Source organism: Podarcis filfolensis, assembly GCF_964270895.1.
Source record: "Podarcis filfolensis genome assembly, chromosome: 2".
In the NCBI taxonomy this organism is placed as follows: domain Eukaryota; kingdom Metazoa; phylum Chordata; class Lepidosauria; order Squamata; family Lacertidae; genus Podarcis; species Podarcis filfolensis.
Window position 1 is genome coordinate 76,610,196 of NC_139605.1, and position 21,445 is coordinate 76,631,640.

Genomic DNA, 21,445 nt, shown 5'->3' on the forward strand with positions numbered 1-21,445 from the left:
CCTGCTTCTTGTGGCTCTAGACTACTGCCCTACAACATGGAGTAGAGACAATGAAACTTCAACATTTTTATTTTTCAAATAGGCCATAATAGTCAACTAAATAGTTCATTTTTGTGTGTAGAAAAGCTATCTGAAAAGTCAACATAGTTACATTTTCTGCACCGGTTTGATTCCCAAGATGTCAAAACCTTTGGCCATAACAGCAGCTGTTGCTTCGCACAAGAGCATTCGCCACATGTTCACTTTCACTATTTTGCCTACACAAGAGACACAAAAAACAAAGTGAGATATGTTGCTATCCAGATTACTAGTCAGCAGAGCCAGCTCTCTCTCTCTCTGGTCCCTTCACATTTCTGTGCAATAGTACTCCACAGTACTCTGCTACATAAATTCATCCCAAGGGGGCACGGTGGAAGCCCACTGCTTCGAAACAGTCCAATCGCACCCCAGGCTTGCAAATTAGTATGGGGGCTGCACTCACACTCTAGGACTGGTATGAAGGCTTCACCCAGCAACACTTCCCTCAGTCACCATACACAGAGGGACCAATTGGGCAGGCAGCTTTTAAAAACTGCTCTGCTGAGGGACACACAGCAGAGCAATTTAACAAAGCTGCCACTCTGGCTCATGCAAGCAGGGCACTTGATGAGCTGAGAAGCAAGCTTTCTTAAACCTGCCCACTTCCTAAACCACACCCTCTTCCTCCCTCTTGGAGGGTGGCAGCAGCAGTCTCCCCTTTTCTGGAGGGGAAACCTGGTTGTGCCCCCTCAAAAAAATGTACCTGGACCACCCACCCACCAGCTATGCCACTGTGCTGCTCAGTTAAGAAAATGGTACCACTGCCCCATGCCTTGGGAATTTCAATGATTGAATCAATGGACCACTTAGTTCCAAAAAGGGAAAAGAGTAGATTCCTCTAAAATGTTTTATTCTACTCATAGAAAAACTCCCTGAATAAATTCAGGTTAAGCTGCCACAACATTTACATAAAGTAGATGTTTCTACCCTTTTAGTTTACAAAGAACCTTGAAGATATATGACTGGGGTACCTCCCCTTACATCCATCACTCTCTCTGCCTCCCTGCAACCCTCTATACTTGTCCCTTCTCACCTTTAAAATGAACTCAACTCACCAGTTTGTCTGTCTTTTTCCACACAGTAGCAGTTGTCATAGAATTCAGTAAATGTAGTAGCCAGTTCATAGAGGTAGTCACAAAGGGTGTGCAGTAAAAGATCATCTAAAATCTTTTGCAAAATCTCAGGGAACCTCAAAATGCATTTGCCTAGTTTCCATTCCTTCTCATGGTCCAATATTATCTCCGTGTGTGTAGCTGCCTTATGCAGTGTCTCTTCTCCAATATTGGCCAGCCTTGCTATAGATCTGCCACAAAAACAAGTCTCATGTTAGACCCAATAGGAATGCAGCTGAGTCGATCTTCCAACATCGAAGTTGGAAATGCAGCAGTATCAGGTTGTAATTGTCCAATACATGTATTTAAACCTCACAAAGTCTTAAATTTAGAAGCTAGCAAGTTCTTTACCTGATTCGCGTGAAGGCATAAAGCAAATAAGCAGCAGTATTTCCTCTGTCGTCAAGCATTTTGTCAAAAGAGAAGATATAATCATTTATTCTGTTATGGGAAAGATCTGCATACTTAATGCAGCCAAAGGCAACTGAGGTCTGGGCTGCCTTCAGTTCTTCAGGAGTAAGAACCTGTGAGAGAAATAAAACACATATTGTGACAAGGCTGCACCACAAAACCAGGGGACAGAACTGGGGAAACCTAAACTGAACAGCAACTAAAGTGAACCCAAGGCAAACATATTCTGAACAGCTGAAATCATTTGGGCAAAAGCTTGATACATTCACAGAGTATGAGACCAGCCATGGAAGTGGTAGCAATTACACAGCCCCTGGCAAGGTGACCAGTGCTTTGTACAGCTTTGGGACAATTTTACTCTGAGCAAATGAAGCTGATGCCCCATGCAGAAGCCACACACAAGCTGATCTACTAACCTGTCATTTTATCCTCTGCTGCCATCTACTGGAATGCAAATAAGATTTACTTTGTGGACCAGATAAAAAGTTCAAGCAACAGAGTTTGGGGGCGGGCGGGGCTTTTATTTTCATGTTTCAAATTCAATATTCTTAAAAAGTGAAGCTTGAAAAAGTCCAAGGCAGATATAGAGAACTTGTGGCCCTTATGGATAAGACTGTAGTGCACTCTAATATTTATAAACATTGCCCACAGCTCCTATAGCTGATGGGAGCTGTAATTCAATCACATATTGAAGGCCACAAACTCCCCACCCCTGGTCAAGAGCTCATGTAATCTACCTAATCCTCTGGAAAATTCCCCTGGGAAACTCTCATATAAGCATAATGTAATAGCCAACCATGCTTTGTACACTGGTTCTGATGAGCAGAGGTACACATGCTCTCCTACAGGTGCTACTACTTTTACCTATTATGGTAATTGACCTATTCCCCCCAAATTATATTTGGTGTTTTGCAGCACAATTGTGAATGCTGCAAGTTAGACAAATAACATGGATTCATTATTTTAACCTATTTCCATGAGAAAAATCCAAAGCTAACCTAATTCAAAAAGCAATTATCCGACCCCATCTTTCTTCTCTTTGCTTTTAAGTCACAACACTGTCACTGCAAAATAAAATGTCATATCCATGTGAATGGAAAGTTCTGCACACACACAATTGCATTCTTTCAATTCTGTTACTTCTCATTTATCCTGTAATCCTAACAGGATTGAGACATCCATAGAAGACAGTGTCTGCAGTCAATACCACTGAAAACAAATCTTTCTGCTCATTTTTCCACAGACATACTTTTCATATACATTTTCAAATGTGCTTGGGTGCACATGCTTTTGGGGCTCTGTATAGTTAAGTACAGAATATATCACATGAATTTGTAGGAATGAGAATGAGCACCAACTGTCTATGCTACCATATTTCACTTCGGAGAGATTTGAACAGCTTTCTCCTAACACTAAGCAGTGAGGTCAACTCCCCAGACAAAGTTAGGGGAAAGTACTATTGGCAACACAGCAAATTCACTGCCATCATATGATGCGGTTAGGCAAATATGTGGACAGACTAACAGAGCAATCATAGCTTTAGAAAGCTGGCGTAACATGCCTATTCCAAACTTCCCCAGAAGAATTTCACTTACACTACCCTTTTTGCTGACTAAATTGCACTGGGTTGCTAAGTCATATTACCCAATTCAGTAATCATCTCCTTGTTCTGTCCTACTGTCTTAAATTCTGCCAGATGAGCTTGGGTGAAGGACATAAGCTGGCATAACTGGGAAAGGACAAGAACTGCTGAACTCTTAACCCCGGCAGGTCTTGGGTTTGGTTTGCGCTACAAGCCAGCAACATGCTCCCTTACAAGAACCAGATAGTAGAAGAATAAAGTCTACTTTCTTTACACTGGAAAAATGAAGCCCATTGTTACCTTATCTCTTTCCTTTTCCTTCAGTTTGTCCATTGAACGCTTAAGTCCCTCTTGAAGAAGGTCAATCAGCCGAACCGTATCTCCAGAACGGGTTTTAAATTTTTTTCTGGCAACAAAAGATGGAAATTGTGGCTTTTCTAAGTAGACAACTCATTTTCAAGTAGAAAGTTTTACTCCAGATGAAAACAGTCAAACAGTGAAACTATTGCTGGTCTTTTCACCAACATAGATACATTATTCCAGACACACACCTTGTTGCATGAAAGATACAATAAATATTTTGTTCCAGATAAGCACTCCATCACTGAACTACATAGATTTTAAATTTGTGGCCACACTCATACTATTACAATACAGCAGAATTATAATCCAACTAATATAGGGATACGGAATGTATTTAGATAAGGAAAAAGAGAGAGGAAAGATCACCACAGCCCCAGGAAGGGATGGGGACAGTCAGTTATAAAAAGGGGAAGGCAGACGTAGCAAGTGTTCCCAAAGCAAAACAGTACACTGCTACCTGCTCTTGAGTACTACCTAACTTGTGATTGCTACCAAAACAGATAATACCACCCATAAAAAGTGCATAATGTGTAATGGGCAGATATAGTTGCACAAATTTCCAATTTCCAGCATAGACAGCAAAATCCTGACATGCATATCAAGAAAGAGATTGCACAGCTGTTCTTTCATTATAATCATTAGGAACAAGGGAACAGATGTAAACCAATATATGATGTTGTAACATAACAGTGAAGCTTCCGAATGTGCAACAGGGAAGCATGTATATTTGCAATGGGCCACTAGGTTGCAGTGAGGATGCAGTGCCATACACCTAACGAAAAAAGTGAAAAATGAAGGTCACGCTGGAATAGTAATGGCTATTCTCTAAATGTGAAGTGTGCCGACAAATAAGAAAAACTTAACAAACTAATTTGGTAGATGATTTCAAGCTCAAAAGACAGAAAAAGAGTTAGGCCCAGAGAGGCACTCACAATGAAAGGTTTGGGAACCAGTAATGCAACAGATGAGTCCAGTTATTCAATAGCACAAAACATCATCCTGTTAAGTCCTATAGTAAAATTTCTGATTTCAGGAACACATTTGCTATTATCTACAAGTTATCTACATGTTGACTAGAAGTGAACAACCAATACAATGCATTACATTATTCCTACATGATTATGTTAGCATTGAGACCCACATTCACTGAAGGATTTATCTATTCTTAACATTGCATTTTTCAATAACTATAGCAATGCACAACAATCAGAATCTACAAGAGCTGCAAGGGTTGCCAAAGTCTGTGTATGGAACCTAAAGAGGCACACTTTCTACCATAACTACCATGTTCCTTGCGCACACACACACACACACACACACACCGAAGACACTTTAGGTGGGAAATGCTCTGGAATCATTTCTGAAGCAGCACAAGGAGCTGCAGCTGGAAGGCGGGAAGCCTGGAATTTCTAATGTGCAGCCTATGGGGTGCACTTACATAAACACAAGGATAGAAGATTTGAAGTACAAAGCCAATGCACATAAGGAGTTCCTTGGTGATCACATGACACATCTTCAACAGAAAAGAATCCTGAGCTTTCCAGTCTGTGAATAGCAACACAATTCAGTCTACTGTATACTGAAGAAATTATCTGCAAACTTACTTGTCTTCTCCCAACACCACTCCAAAAGCAGCATGAGTTACTCTGGTCACTTTGGGGTCATACCAGCCGATCATCTGACCCGCTGCAAATATGGTTTGTAAGTGCACAGCCTGCAAAGCAACACGTCATTAAAACAACTAATAGTAAAGCACCAGCACTAACATAATAACAGAAATGCCAAACTGGAGGGGACACCCAGGGTCATCGAGCCCAGCCCCCTGTAATGCAGAAACCATAACTAAAGACTCCCTGGCAGATGACATTCCAATCTCTACATGTGTTAACTTTGCTACATTAAATGTGCATTCTGTAGCCGACCTCCTTTGTAATGTTTTCTTTTGAAATATTTAAGATAGTATTTTAGTTACTGGTTAATTCTGTGACTCTGGATGCATACTTTGTATTTGACTTTCTTCAGTAATATTGTATTCTAGATAGTGTTGTTTTTAATGTTTTAATCTGCTGTAAACTACTTTGATTTTTTTCCTTTAAATATATATATATAAATACAGTGGTAACAACACCTTAAAATGAAATAAAATAAATAATAATAAATAAAATAAAACCCTCCAATGAAGGCATATCTACCACCTTGCAAGGTAGCCTATTCCACTTTCGAACAGCTGCTACTATCAGAAAGTTCTTCCCAATGTTTTATCAGGTTCTCTTTTCTTGTAATTTGAACCCACTGGTTCAAGTGCTACCCTCTGGAGCAGCAGAAAACAAGCCTGCTCCATCTTCCATGTGACAGCTCTTCAGACATTTGAAGATAGCTACAATATAATCTCTTGGTCTTCACTTCTTCAAGCTAAACATACCCAAACTCTTAACCATTCCTCTTAAGGCTTCTGCTAAACAGGGGGAAAGACCTATATAATTTGGTGACTCCTTTTTAGCAAGCAACATGACTGCGTCTGCCCTTTACAGTACTGTGAATAAGGTGGCCTGATCTGTAGGCTAAAAATATGGGGTGGATGTAATTCATTATGGTTCAGAATCCTGCTTTAAGACAAAGGAGAAGCAACTAGAAAAAGAAGAATACACTAGTGTGTAGTTTTAGTGTCACACCAACACTCAAAAAGCTAAAAACCTGAAAAACAAAAGACTATAAAATAAAGGTCAGTGAAACTCACCTGTCCACTATCTACCACATAAATTATATAATCAGCTTTTTCTTCAAACAGTCTCTGTTTCAATGCTGCCAAGTCTGAGGTGTCATATGTGAACCCCCCATCAGATTTCACAATCGTCAAGGGAACGGAATACCCCGGAACAAATACAATCTTCCGACCATCATCCACTTGCACAAATCCTAAGGGTAGAAATAAATAAATGAGAAATAAGGTTTGGAAAGAAGGTATTTTTACACAGTAATGTACAAATACAAAACCTTTCAATGAAGAACACTTAACAACCAACCTATTTTGTCATGCTACAAAATGCCATGACAGCAGGTATACAGAGTTAGAACCTACACATTATCCTGGGATGTGCTTTTTTCCATACCTACATTTGCCAAGATAACACAAATGTGGGTGCTGAGGGGAACCTGCTAGTGAGAACTGGCAGGAGGGATGAGTGTTTAAAAAGATTTTGCACCTGCCAGTTCTCTTCAGCAGAGCTCGTCCACCTCTGGGTCATTTCCTCATAGCTGGTTTCAGAGGCTGGTTAAGCAAAAGAAAACAGGGCCAATATCTGCTTTTGGACTACAGCAGAAAGCAAAGTGTTAAAGCCGCTCTGTCTCAGGATCCCTAACCAGATCTAGAGCCCTGCCATTGGAGCCAATGAGAAGTTTTCTCCAAGGCAAACTGTAGGAAAGAGTGTGTGTGTGTGTGTGTGTGTGTGTGTGTGTGTGTGTGCGTGCACAAGCAAGAATGGATTCATGGGATATGCTTGAATGGATGGGGACTGTTTTACTGCCATGCGACCACCCTCCCCCAGCACACTATCTCTAAAGGACTGTGGTTCTTGGGTGGTAGTGGTAAGGATTCCCCACTTCTATAGTAAAATACAAGCCTATCAAAGAGCTTTAGAAACCCTTTGTACTATGGTGAAAAATAGTCTTGAGGAATTTAATTCCCCATTCTGCAAATAGTTGTGTTACCTCCTTCTTCAAACTCCTTCACGATATCATTCATCTTATCTTGATAGTAAGATTCTCCTCTCTCTATTATGGTAACGTCCAAGCAATCGTAGATTTTTTGGAACTCTGACCAAGAAAGAGTGAAATGAGGAATTTTGAGCCCTTTCATTTACTTCATATAATGCATCATCAACATCATAGTAAAATAAGGAAATTGAGGTACTGGGTTTAGACCAGCCTTGCTTGTTTGTTCACTACTACTAAAATGCTGCTCTAAAGAATCAGTCTGAACACATCTAAATTCTAACTGTACTTTTTGCATTGCCATTCAGCTATAACTTTGAAATTTGTTTTCCTTCACACCTATATATGTATATGTGTGTGCGCGCACATACAGAAACGCGCACAGGCACACACAAAAGCATCTGAGGTTCTCACTCCATGCATCTAGTTTAGAAAAGATTTTGTCAAAATAAAGGTGCCACAAGACTCTTTGTTGTGACTCCTGAAACTATCACCCTCAAATCCCAGTCTTTTTACAGGGCTTCAACAAGAACACTAATAATAATCCTCATCATCCAAAACTGCCAAAAGTGGCCCACGTGAAAAAGAGGCGGATCCTTAAAAGATAGAGGTAGCATAATTCCTAGTCACCTTTCCGGGACACATCACATATAAGTTTCCAAGCTTTAATGAAATCTGGATTTTTGCTCTGTAATAGCACCACACATCGGTATGCGTGCTTCTTAAACTCCTCTTCTGTGTCAAATCTTCTCTTAGATTCCTAGGTTAAGAAGAATACACAGACACCATGAAACAATATCCTCCACAGTATACTAAAACAAAGCAAACAAAAGCACAGGTAATAAAGAGAAATACTTTTAATGGTCAAAACAGATCAAAGAGACAATATCGAGTCGCCTAATGCTTGTCCTTAATATCCCAGGGGAACATCCACCAACAGCAGCCTGAACTTCTCCATGTATTAGCACATATAAAATGTTGTGCAGTATCTGGAGAGGATTCTCCAAGTTTCTAATGAGAACTAACTGAAGAATTAGTCATCACCAAAGAGCCCTGCATCCCAGCAACTCTCATTTTATAAATTATCAAGATAAACTGATAAACAAGAATTATGCTTAATGCTGTCAACAATTTGATCAAGAGCAGAATTTGATCCAATATTGTTGCCCTCTTACCCCTCTCTAGAAGTAGGTGATGAACAGTATCAAATCCATGTGGATTTGTGCATGCGGATCCTGGATTGGGCTTTTTAAGCCATCAGAAATGAGTATACAGAATCTGTTTGTATATTTATTTTACCCTTTTCAAAAAGGTGACTCAGCAATTAGTCCAATATTTATATAAACTGCCTTTGTTTCAATAAGGAGGATTATGATGCATGGAATCTTTCAAAAGATTAAAACATTTGCAATATTAGTTGACATCAAACTGTTCACCCAGTGGAACTACTTTTTCCTCTTCTATCTGCTGCAGTCTCCACAATCTGCTCTGGATGGCTGGGGGACCTTTCAGAGCAGACCTGGGATAGCACAGAAGCTGTAAGGGGTGTGGGGATAGGAGAGGAAGGAGGTAGTCCCGTTACTTCAGCTTGTACAACATTTGATTTCGCCCACTGTTTGTTACTAAACTTATTCCCATGATAAAGTCACTCCCTCATCCTAAGTCTCTGCACTGACTCAGTTCAATCATTATGAAAGTCTTACAGCAAAATACATTTTTGTAGACGTTTACAAGACAGCTAAGCATAGATTGAAACCATAGTTCATGCAGACTTCCTTCAAATTCCTCCATGGAAATGGCTGCCGTTTGATTTTTGATTTTGTTAAGTGCTCTAAACCTTCCCTCAACCTTCACCAAGCGTACTTCCTTCTGGTCTTCCCAAGAGCAAAACCCTCAGGCAGGATGTATACATTTTCAAGTGCTACTAGTATCCTCTCATCCAGGGGTGGCTAACTTGTGGTTCTCCAGAGGTCGTTGCACCACAGCCCCATCAGCAGCATGGCCAGGAGTAGGGCAACATCTGGAGGGCCACAAGTTAACCAACCCAGCTCTGAGCAATGTTAAGCAGCAACAGCAGCAGCAACAACAACAACAACAACAACAAGAGGGGTAACCATATATCTGAAATAAAACATACCTTATAAAAAGCTTGGAGATCTCCAATGGGAGGAGAAACAGTCAGATAGTCTGGGAATTTATCTTGCAGGTGAGCAATAAGCATGCCAAACTGGGTACCCCAATCTCCTAAATGGTTTAATCTAGACAGTAAAGATCACAAAACAAGTGAGACTGTAAGCAGAACTGAAATATCTTCTGAATAGAGCTGTGAATAAGATACAAGGCTTGTTCTGAAGTGCTCCTGTGAAGGAAATGGACTGCTAAAAAAATATTTAAAAATCCTACATGTGGTTTGTTTGGGGATTATGGGCATAATTTATTGCGCAACTCATACACTATCCTTTCCAGAAAAACAAGTTGGAAGGTGATTAAATTTTCTAAATTAATTAGGCAAATTTGTTGCGGTAAAGTTATATCTACTACAGGATAGAGACAGTTGTTTTCCTTTGAAGCTTTGAGATGTTTGTGGAGTGAAATGCAGAAGAAAGGTGACTCCAGGCTATTATTAGGAAGCAACTTGCATTGACATTCAAATCAAGTTAGATCTCAATGTCGTGTAGCATGGTGTATGTCAAATGTCAAGGACAGTAGGTAAAGGGCAAGTTGGATGCATTTAAGTCAAAGGTGGGGAACTGGGGGGGGGGGGGCAGATCTTTATCTGGCCCCACCCCACAGGCCAAATTTGACAGGTGGGTGAGACAACCCTGTCAAAATCCCTTGTGCAGGGTTCCCAGATGCCTTGCAGTTACACCACAAGGGGTGTGGCCAGCCCTGCTTGGCACGCTGAGAGGCTCTGAGAAAAGAGAGGGGGGAAAGCGTTTCTGAAAGAGTTCTAGAAGGAAAAGTAAGGTTAATTAAAGGATGGTGGATGTGTGCAGGGTTCAAAACTTAGGGTTCTGCAGTGATTTTCATAAAGGAATAGCACTTCCATGGAACATAGCAACACTGTTGTATGGGTAATTACTGAGAATCCACATTGACAAGAGAAATGAAAGCGTGTGCCCGTATACATTTTGAGAATTGTGCAATTCTACCATGGCTGGACTTACCTTAGTACATCAAACCCCACAAACTCAAAGAGGCGGCACATGCTCTCCCCAATTATCGTTGATCTCAGGTGACCTACATGCATCTCTTTTGCAATATTAGGGGAGGAGAAGTCAATCACCACCTTTATGTAGGACAAGAAATGAAAAATATGCGCATTATAACAGTGCAAGGTATTTTTTCAAAGAAGCATCATTTATATATATCTGCAATTAGGAAATGCACATAAACACTGGCTGTTGTACACATTCACTGGTTATTGTGGGAAGCATGAAGAGAGAATTGTGCATATTATGCGTTTGTTAAACATAATCTCCTAATGATGTTGAATGACTTCCTGCACTGAGTACTGCATATGCACAGGGCCTAAGTGAGCCAAATAGTGAATATTTTGTTCATGCTGTTCAGTTATGGACACCTTCAGATACTATCCACACTGACAGGACAATGTATAAAATCCTGTTTACGGTGCTCATTTGTGCAAGTTCTACATGGCGGCTGGTGCTTACGCACACTGTGCACCCAACTGACCTGGCTCAAACATAACACTAAACCAAACCATGGCTTAGCATGAGTAGGGAAACATGCAGGCTTCTGGAGGGAAGATTACAACTGCTTCACTACTCCCTAAATTCTGCTGCTCTCATGCTACCTGGGCCCTATCCAAACCCAGGCTTATGACTTGTCATGCTCCAGACAAACCATGAGCTGTAACCAAAGTTTGTTCTTGGTTTACAACTCATGATTTTTGAAGCAAAAACCACAAATTTTGGCTTGGATGTAATGATATGTCAAACCAGAGCTTAGTGCTGTGTAGCACAGCAACACCATCAGGAGAGGAGCATAGTTACTGCAATTCTTTCTCCAGGAGCCCAAGAATTTTTTTTTTTTAAAAAAGTGAAAGGCAATTCAACTAAATATTAGGACTAAGCAATGGGACTTTCTGCCTCTCCTGTAGCAGGTGTGCAGGGAAGAACATTCAATGAGAATCCTTGGCACTCTACAGAACACAACTCAAAATGTCCCCTTTTACATTCGTCAAACATTAGAACACCAAAGACATCCATTTACATAAAACACTTTAACGCTAACAAGACCGGGGGGCGGGGGGAGGTAAGGAATGGCTGCAAACAGCCACCTCAGACCTTAGGAGGAACTTCTCTGAGGGCTGCCAGAAGAAGGGCACAGAACATGCCATGTGGGGCTCTGGAACCCTGCTCTTGCGTGTTTGCAGACTGAGTGCACATTAAACAATTGAAATAGTTTATCTGAAAATGCACACTTTGCCTTGAACATTAAGCAGCAGTACCTAAGACAAGACCTAGTTAACCATTTACTGTCATACCTTCTTCCTTTCACCAAGAGCAGGCAGCTGAACTCCATTCACCAGCATACTGCTTAGTTGTTTAGATACAAAATCCTTTTTCAAGTGCACATTAATGAAACCTTCAGAAAAGCATAAAAAGTAAAAATGATTCCTGAGACTATATACATATTAAGGCCTTGATTTCTTTTGCACAGAGCACATATTTTGCTAAAAACACAGTATTGCAGAATTACCCATAACAGGGCAACTCATTTGCAGTGACAGGAAAAAAATCAATTTGATAACGATACAAGGACAAAGTGCCATTGATTTTGATCAACAAATAACAAAAGCCAATTGTCCAGACAACACATGCTGTCCTGTAAGCAGCCTTGGTCACCAATTAGTTTGCTAGGAGGATCACTTTCACTGAGAGGCACTGGGTTTCAATAAAGTTTCTTCTTTATTTTGCAAGCACTCAGGTAATGTATGTGATTAAGTAGAATGATAATATTTATATAGGGAAGATTATTTTAATTTCTTTCCAAAACTTCTTCATTTAAATTGCTGCTAACCTCTCTGAAAGAACCACATTCATTTTTAACTGCAGAGCTAAATAAAATGCTTCCCAACTGCCACAAATACCAAGCTGAAACTCACAGAGAATTATCACATGGTGCAACCTTCCTAAGAAATTCCCAACTGAGTACAGTCGTACCTCGGCTCCCAAACACCTTGGGAATTGAACATTCTGGCTCCCAAATGATCAAAATCTGGAAGTGAGTGTTCCGGTTTTCGAAGGTTCTTTTGGAAGCCGGACGCTTGATGGGGCTTCCACAGCTTCCGATTGGCCGCAGGAGCTTCCTGCAGCCAATCAGAGGCTGCGCTTTGGTTTTCAAACATTTCAGAAGTCGAATGGACTTCCGGAACGGATTCTGTTCGACTTCCAAGGTATGACTGTACTCCTCTGCCTTAAAAGCTGTCTGCCTATGGAAGCCAGAATGTCACAGGGGTACACGTCAGAATTCCTGGTAGGGTGAATAGGCATCAAGCTTAGGGAGAGGATTCCCTTTGTCCTCCTATAGTTTATCTCTAAAGGACTCAGAATTCTACTGAGTCATTTCATCATAATACTTCATAACATTAGATTTAGATGTCCCAGAAAAGTAAAAACAGAGTAACTGTACCAGGACCGGCGATTTCAATCTTTGCTATGCATTCATTGTCAGGAATGTTTCTGGCAATCTTATCAGCTATTTCTCTCGGGCTCACTTTTTGCTCCTTGGTCTTGAGCAGTATCTGAAAGACACAGCAAGAGGTCTCAGTGCAATCCCTGACTGAGGGGAACACAGAGAACCTGAGGCAAAGCTCTACAAGCTCATATCATTTGAGCAGCTGTGATAAAAATGGAATTCCCTTCTCACAGGAATCTGTCAAGAAACCAGCCTGCCTGGAAAATCCCACCGGGTAAATATAGCAGAGGCAATCACAAACTGAATAAATAGCCTAGGACCCTACTGTTATTCAAGCATATGTGTGGTCCTTTGTTGCCATTTCCTGTCAAAGGAAATGAGAGCAGCAGACAGTTGCCAATTCCACATCTGCCACATGTAAGCCAGAGCAATTCAAATGATTCTTCTGAGTATGCATCTTTTGAGATGCATAACTCATTACAGATGACTTTTACACTGGCCTTTCCCAACCTGGAGTCCTACAGATTTTGGCTGGGCTGGTGGGAGTTGCATTCCAAAACATCCTAGAGGGCACCAGACTGCAAAAGCTGTTCTACACATTCAAAAGGGAGGAACCCACTGATCTTTATGAAAGGAATTGGTATTGGTATTGGAGAAGGACAACAGCCAGATGGTCTCCCAAGGCAAAATGTAGGTGATTCTAGGTTTCCTTTCTAATAAGTAGTCTTTCTATGGCAAGTACTCTCTCTCCGATGTATTGCTTGGCTTCAGAAAGCAATCCTCAAAAAATGACAAGAGCGTACGTGCCAGGCGACAGTCTCTCCATGTGCCCTGCCAATGTGGAAAACAGTCACAAATGTGTTTTGTCTTTGTACATGCTCATTAGCATATTGTGCTTGCACTCTCAGCTGGAGGGGCTAGGCGGCTATTAGTTTTAGAGATATATTGCTTGCTTTCTCCTTTGCTTTCCCTCCCTCCCTCCCGCCTGCATACACACACAGCTCTCTCCCTTCACCTTTTAGAATTCTGCTTGCACATGTTTGCTGTTTTGTCAAGTGTTGAGTGTTCTGAAAAATGTTGCACGATACACAAAGAAACTGCTCATTCACGTGGAGCAGGAGCTAAAGATAAAAGCAGGAGTTTCCAAATGGCTGGTGTCCAGAATGATTGATACAGAACAAAAATTTCATTGCTTCACTTGGGATGAAAAATATTTTTTGATTGCTGGAAAGTGTGTGGAGGTGGGTGCATGGGTGTGTGGGAGATTCCTTTTTTTAAAGGAACAGATACTATAGTGGTACCTTGGGTTACATACGCTTCAGGTTACATATGCTTCAGTTTACAGACTCCGCTAACCCAAAAATAGTACCTCAGGTTAAGAACTTTGCTTCAGGATGAGAACAGAAATCATGCTCCGGCGGCACGGCGGCAGCGGGAGGCCCCATTAGCTAAAGTGGTGCTTCAGGTTAAGAACAGTTTCAGGTTAAGAATGGACCTCCGGAATGAATTAAGCACTTAACCCGAGGTACCACTGTATTTCAAAACAAATTTAGTGTCTGGCCGGGTGTGTGTGTGTGTGTGTGTGTTATGTTTACTGAAATCAATTTCATTGAAAGTAACGATCAGCCAAGCAAACATCTAGCACTTGCAAAACTGTACAAAGTAAGCAGCGACATGTCTTGGGTGTCAACACTGGCAGAGAGAGAGAGCTCAAAAAGTGCATCAGGGTGGAGACATTCCATAAAGCAGCTTGTGTCCATGCCGATCTCTGGAGGGGCTGTCAAAAGTTGTGGGGAGGGAGGGGAGGCCTTATGATATCAAGGAATACAAACAATGCAGACATTGAGAAACCTGCACTAGACAAGACTCCTAACAGTGACTTAATTGGGGTAAAGCAGCGGTCAAAAATATTTTAAAAAGGCACTGCAAGCTTGTGTTGGGCTGGCTGACACCCAAGTGCATATGCTAATGAGCTCTATGAAGAAGAGAACACACATTTGTGGAGCTGTTTCTCCAAAAGAAGTTCATGCCGAGAGGCTGCCGGCTGGCACGTAACAGTATTGTTTGGAAAGAGATCTCTGCCAGGCCAATTTGCTTAGTAACTTTACTATCCTCCAAGGGATGTGACAAGAAGTCCAACTTCCACTGCAAACTTACATTGATTTTTAAATCAAAGGGGAAAACTATACTGGTAAGGATTTTAGAGGTGTTTTTTTTAAAAAAGGTAGCTGTTCTGTAGTTCAGGATTTAGCTTACTGTTATTTTATTTGTTTATATGGAAATACAGGTCTTGACATTCTAGCATGTACATTATTCAGGACAGTTTACAAAAATGAAAATCACTGCTTCATATTAATACAAATGAGTAAGATTCTAGAAAGTTTTAAGCCAAAATTGAACCATTTTTAAAAAAACATGTATTTTTTTCCCTAAGCCAAAATGGGGAGCGGATAAGTTAGTATGGCCAGCAGCAATGATGCAAGCTGTAGTCTAGCAACATCTGGAGGGCCCACATTCGCCACCCCTGCTTCAGAGGCAGAATTATATTGGTTTTTACATAATTGATATGTAATCCTCCCAGGGTAGAGCCAACGCTACAGCTTTGCTTGAAGAATGGAGCTTCCTGTCACATTCCCTCCAGCCTGTTCTCAAGATCAGCTCCCAAAGATTGGGGGACCCTCTGGAGCAGATTTTTGGGGTACATGGATGAATGGAAATCCTGTTGCACCAGCAGAACCCCATTGGTGCAGCACTGAAAACCCATAGTTTTTATGATGTTTCATGTTTCCATGTGACTAGATTCTCTTCATTTTAAATGCTTTAATTCTTGTCTGCTGTGTACTGTGTTCATTCAAATGTGGCAATGTAAACAATAGAAGAGTGCAGGAAAATATTCCTCAATTGTAGGGTAGATTTCTGTGAGAAATGGAGAGGCTAATATAGAGAGGATGGCTTTCCCTGTTCCACTCAAACTACAACATTATCACAAAGCTGAGCAATGTATATTTTCAGCTGGGTGGCTTTGTGCTGTTTGGATACAGCACTAGAGAACAATGACAAATTCTCACATTATGAATTACCTGGGTTATGCTCATAGCACTGTTGCACTGATAGTCACCAAACTTGGACTGCTGACTTGGTGTCACCAACAGTGGAGGATTTTCTAGATCTGGATACGCAGCTTTAATAGCCACTCCAAAAATGTCTTGAAGACGACTATTGATGTTAATCATGCCTTTTGATGGTTTGCTTCTACTCCTTTCTTCCTGAAGGCTCTAAATGAAAACACAAATCTAATTATCCATCCATCAGATTGAGGAGCCCATTGAAACAGTGCATCTCAATTCAAGGACCCTAACCATAGCTCATGATTAAAATGAAATGTGTGTGTAAACACAAACAGACATGAATCCTAATCTGCTTTCTACAGAAACACAACTTCTTCCAGCTGATGGGCAAAAGAAAGCTTTGCACTGCTTACAAAATGTATCAGACTTCAGGCGAACAAAGATTAACAAACCCTGATGGCTGTGTCAGGTTCCATCTATTTTTACCTAGAATAAAGGGAGGCATGCTCTCTTTATGTGCTCAGAGTACAACGATAAAATAGCTGCACACACAGGAATGATTTGTAAATAAAATACCCTGCTAAAGAGAATGAAGACTGCCACAGCTTCAAAAGCCTGCTGTGTGAGAAAGCAGCAGGCAGAAGGTTTTCATGTTCAAGAAATATTCTTGCAAACAGTCATTTGTTTACAAGTAGACTTGCTGGTGGTGTAAAGAAAACCTGCCACTTTAAAAAGCAGGTTGCAACTCTCTTTTTTACTGAGCAGAATTGCTAGATTTGGGGAGGGGAGAATGTTCCTTGACTACCCCCAGCCAGATGTACGCAAATGTATTTGGGAGGACTGCCTTGTTAAATGAAGCAGCAATTTTCTTGCATCTCTTAAAGCACCAAAAGTACAGCCCTAATTGACAGCATCAGAGACTCTACCAGGATGAAGTGCAGCCTCTCAGTCTTAGAATCAAAAAATTGTAGAGTTGGAAGGGATCCTGAGGATCATGTAGTCCAACCATAGCTGTCAACTTTTCCCTTTTCTTATGAGGAATCCTATTCGGAATAAGGGAATTTCCCTTAAAAAAAGGTAAACATTGGCAGCTATGAGTCCAACCCCCTGCAATGCAGGAATATGCAGCTGTCCCATATGGAGACTGAAGCTGCAATCATGCTCTAGCCAACTGACCTATCCAGGCATTCTTGTTCCTTGGATGTACGCTGGGGAAAACAGCTGATGCAGATGCACCCCAGGTCAAAGAACAAGAATACTGACAATTAGGGCTGGGCGATATATTGTTCAAAACCGGTCTGAAGCCCATATTGTGGTATCAGTTTCATAATTTTTGATGTGGCAGTGTTTGTGTGTGTGTGTGTGTGTGTGTGTGTGTGTGTGTGTGTGTTATGGGAAAATACGTGAGGAAAACCGTGAAGTCAGCTAATGCCTCTACATAGCTTCATCCTTATTTCAGACATTGTGATATACTGATATATCACAATGTTTAGCTAGTGATATATTGTGATGTTTAAAACCAGGTTATCGCCCAGCCCTAGACAACATAATCAAACAGAGAAATGCATTTCTGTGTAATTAACTATTTTAGGTTCTTCATAACATTTTAAAAAGAACGTCTTAAGGGTCAACAGTAAAACAGAACAATACTGCACAAATTTCAAAGGAAGAATAATTTTAACCGTAAGGGGGGGGGGAATCTCTTCTGCGTTAATAACATTTTCTCATTCTCTTCACAATGACAAATGACAATTTTGAGAATCACGACAGTCATGACCATTCGTTTACTTTTTGCACACTTCACACTATTCAGAAAGGGAACATACCTTTTGTAGAACATTTAAGCGATATTTAAGTTTTGCGTTCTCTTCCCGCAACCCTTCCAAATTTGGGGAAACTCCCAAACATCCATAGTTTTTCAAACGATCAACTTCTGCAGTCAGAAACTTGATTTCCTTTTCCTAGGATGCAAAATAGAACCAGTAGTATATAACCTGCTCTGTCTTACCCTGCGGTAATATATGATAGGGATTGCATCAAAATTTAATATTTAGTGTTTATTATCCATAATTAAACTAACTACACTGTTAAAAATTAGTAGCAACAAATTCACCAACCAATCCCTAAGGAAAGACTGGAGGAACATAATGACATTAGCTTTTCATTAAAAATCTGATATTATAGGACTTTATCTAGCAACATGTACAGTAGATAAACATTGCTGATTGTGATATTCATATAATAACCATATTATCTAAGATTTCCATTAAATGTAGGCTTGTTCTGTGTAGTGCAAGCAGAATTGATTGAATGGAGCAAAGATAATCCATTATGAGTTTCACCACCACCTGAGTGAGTGATGAGAACTTATTGTTACATATCAGTATGATTTTATTCAAAAGGTCCTACCATGCTTCCTCTTTTATGGGGAAAACTAAGAAACCAGAACTGAATTCAAAGTACCCTGACATCAGAGACAGTTTGCCTGCTTTGGCTGATTACTGAATATGTTTACCTTTGCCCCTTATCAAATTTGGATACAAATCAAAGGCAGCATCAAAAATATTTTGTCTATCATCCTAGGAATACAACTGCCTGAGAAATGAAAGTGCCACAGGAAATTACGCTGTGGAAGAAACAGAAGCCATCAGTCCCTTTCTCTCAACAAACCTGCTCTGTTGTTTCCTTTTGCAGCCTAGACCTTCTAGGACCTCCCAATATATTGTATATGTATAAATACTTTATTATATAAAGTTTATCCTGAGTGCTGAAGTAATGAAAATCAGAAAGAACAGTTTCCACTACTAAAATTATTATGAAGTGCAGCCCCTAAAATGTTGCAGGTTATGTACTCTTTCAGTTTGCCTCTCTCAAACACCTGGCAGAAATTATTTTAGAAGCACAAACAAAACATGCCCTGCATTTCAAAAAAAGAACAAGTCTTCACATGGCTTACCCATCACGTTCCCCAGCTCAAAAACTAGTTCATGAACTATTTCATTAAATTGCTAACCACACCTAAACTTGTGACTGAAGAGTGTCTCATGTGGCAAAATTATAGTTATTAGAAATTTAGTATGAAATAAAACTACTATTAGCAGATTCAGATTTATTTATTTAGCTACCTAAAAGTTAGGCTAGTAATGAGCAGCACCTTACTGTAAATGAAATTTTCTCTAAGAAATGCCCACATATGCTAGAAATTAAATGTAACTATGTGCCTCTTTAACTTTGGAATATGGTATAAAAAAGCCCCCAAGGATTTTTTTAAAAAAATCCATTCACCTTCTGCCAAGAGTTGTTGCATGTATCCGGTTTACAAAGAGAATTGTTACATGACTTGGAATGCTTACTTTCCAGATATTTTATTTTCTACTACTACATTTACAAATTTACAGCGTCTCCATCCAAGCGTGCCCAAGGCAATGGATATATTCCGGTTTTTTGGGATTCATTTTGGTTTAACAAGAACGTAGCAGTTGTTACCTTCAATTATACTGCACTGTTGTGCGAAAATACAAATAACTGATCGATGGGTGAGGGCAGGGGAATTTTCTTATTGTTTAAAAAAAAAAAAAAGGACGGGGCAGGGGCCCTTAGGAAACCTAGCTTTGCCAATTCCAACACAGGGGGGCTTCCCAACGTATCGCCCATGAGAGCTAATATGCACTCGCGACCTCTCTCTCTTTCGTTCTCTGCAGGGGCCCTGCCCACTTCAGACGTTGACCCGAGAAGCGTGAAGGGGGCGGGGAGGGGCAACTGAGCTGGCGAAAAGGGCAGGCGGGCAGCCCTGGTTTTAATCATTTCTGCGGGCGTCAAGGTTTCACCCAACGACCCTGCCCCCTAAGGAGCCAGGAGGAAGCGAGCGAGAACGCCTCACACGCCTTGCGGAGAGACCCGCTCGCACGGAGGAGGGAGGAAGCGGGGTCTGCGCTGACGTAAGAGCCTCGAAAGGGAAAGAAGCGCCGCGCTGGCGGCAGAATAAGCAACGCCTCCCGCCGCCGCCCGGCCTCCTCCGAGCAGCCACGCGCTGCCTCCGGCCCCCCTTTGCCCCTGCCGCCCCGAGCCCCCCGCTCCTCTTCGCCTTCCAGCCGCGCCCCATAAAAGAGAAGGACGCACGCGCCTCTGACCTGCCGCTGAAGCCGCTCCGCGCATTGAGCCACCTGCACCTCCATCCTCGCGGGTCAGACAAAAGGGAAACCAAGACCGGAAGCGGAACTCCAGTTCTCTATGGTGAGTTCCAGGCAAGAGCGGCAGCGGGAGAAAAAGCCCTCTTGCCTCCGTGTTGGTGCTCCGTGCTCTTGCGCCCCCTCTACCGGTCCCTTTGCGCACTCCGCTCTTCCAAGGCAAAGGTGTCTTTTTGTCCAGCGCCCCCCTCCAGCGAAATCGGCGTAAAAGCCAATCAGAGCGAGGAGAAAACGGCAAGCTTCCCGCCCACAACGGACCAACTTTCCAAATGATTATTGTTTTTAATTCAAGGGATCGTTCCTCCTCGCTAGCCAAAAGAATAATAATAAAAAAGAGGGCCATCCCGTGCGCATCCCGTCTCTTGAATTGCGAGTGTGTATCGCAGCGAGCCTCAGCCGACCCCGAGATTATTCCGGACGGATAAACACAGCGGCACTTGCTGGGGAACTGATTCGCACTTACAATGATTCTCACTATAAACAGATAGCATGGCAAGCGTGCTATATATATTGCTGGCTCAGATTAGTGTCTAAAGAAGCAGTGTGGTGTAGTGGTTATAGTGTGTTGGGACCCACAGCCCCCGTTTTTGTTAATGGTCACTAGTTCCTTTTCAAATTCGAGAACATAACTTCACTTCCCGGTCTATATTTTAAAGTGCCCCTTTATATGCAAAATATGCTGTGGTATAGCTTCATACACACAAGCATTTTCCGATTAGCAACTCCATGAACTGCAAGGATCTCGTAGTCACTACTAGAATCTATAGAGTTGAACACATAAAAATATTTTCTTCATTGAGTCAAAGCCACATCCAGTACTATCCCCTCTGGTAAGATGTACCCATAAGCCCATTTGCCTTTCTATTATTATCCAGCTGTGAAGCTCTCTACTGAGATGATGGTCCAGTTCCCTTTTCAGAGTGAATACTTGACCAAATGAGGTAACAGCATGCAATGTAATTATCAGATATTGTTGCCCTCTTTCTTTACAGTGATGGAATTCTAAATTGACTCTTCATGGCCTTTAAGCTCAATAAAACGTCAAAAACAAATCAGCATGCAATTTGGAAAATATTTTAGCATGCTCTGTGAACTATTATATCAATGGGGAAAAAATCTCCAGGTTGATGTGCTTAAAGGAAATAAGTAGTCATACCTCGGGTTGAATGTGCTTCGGGTTGAGCGCGTTCGAGTTGCACTCCGTGGCAACCTGGAAGTAACGGAACGCATTACTTCCGGGTTTCGCCTCTCGCGCATGCGCAGACGCTC

At 41.4% G+C, this 21,445-nt stretch overlaps 1 protein-coding gene across 1 annotated transcript; it reads right to left on the reverse strand.

The window, feature by feature from the left end:
- Nucleotides 1-42: 42 nt before the first annotated feature.
- Nucleotides 43-20,358, reverse strand: RARS1 (arginyl-tRNA synthetase 1). Its single transcript, XM_083597073.1, has 15 exons — nucleotides 20,120-20,358; nucleotides 17,816-17,950; nucleotides 16,002-16,196; nucleotides 12,916-13,027; nucleotides 11,768-11,868; nucleotides 10,425-10,546; nucleotides 9,395-9,515; nucleotides 7,888-8,017; nucleotides 7,255-7,359; nucleotides 6,284-6,462; nucleotides 5,151-5,260; nucleotides 3,484-3,589; nucleotides 1,542-1,714; nucleotides 1,134-1,381; nucleotides 43-257 (listed from the first exon to the last, which is right to left on the reverse strand). The coding sequence occupies exons 1-15, from the start codon at nucleotides 20,162-20,164 to the stop codon at nucleotides 148-150; spliced, it is 1,992 nt and encodes a 663-aa protein (XP_083453199.1). The 5' UTR covers nucleotides 20,165-20,358; the 3' UTR covers nucleotides 43-147.
- Nucleotides 20,359-21,445: the final 1,087 nt, after the last annotated feature.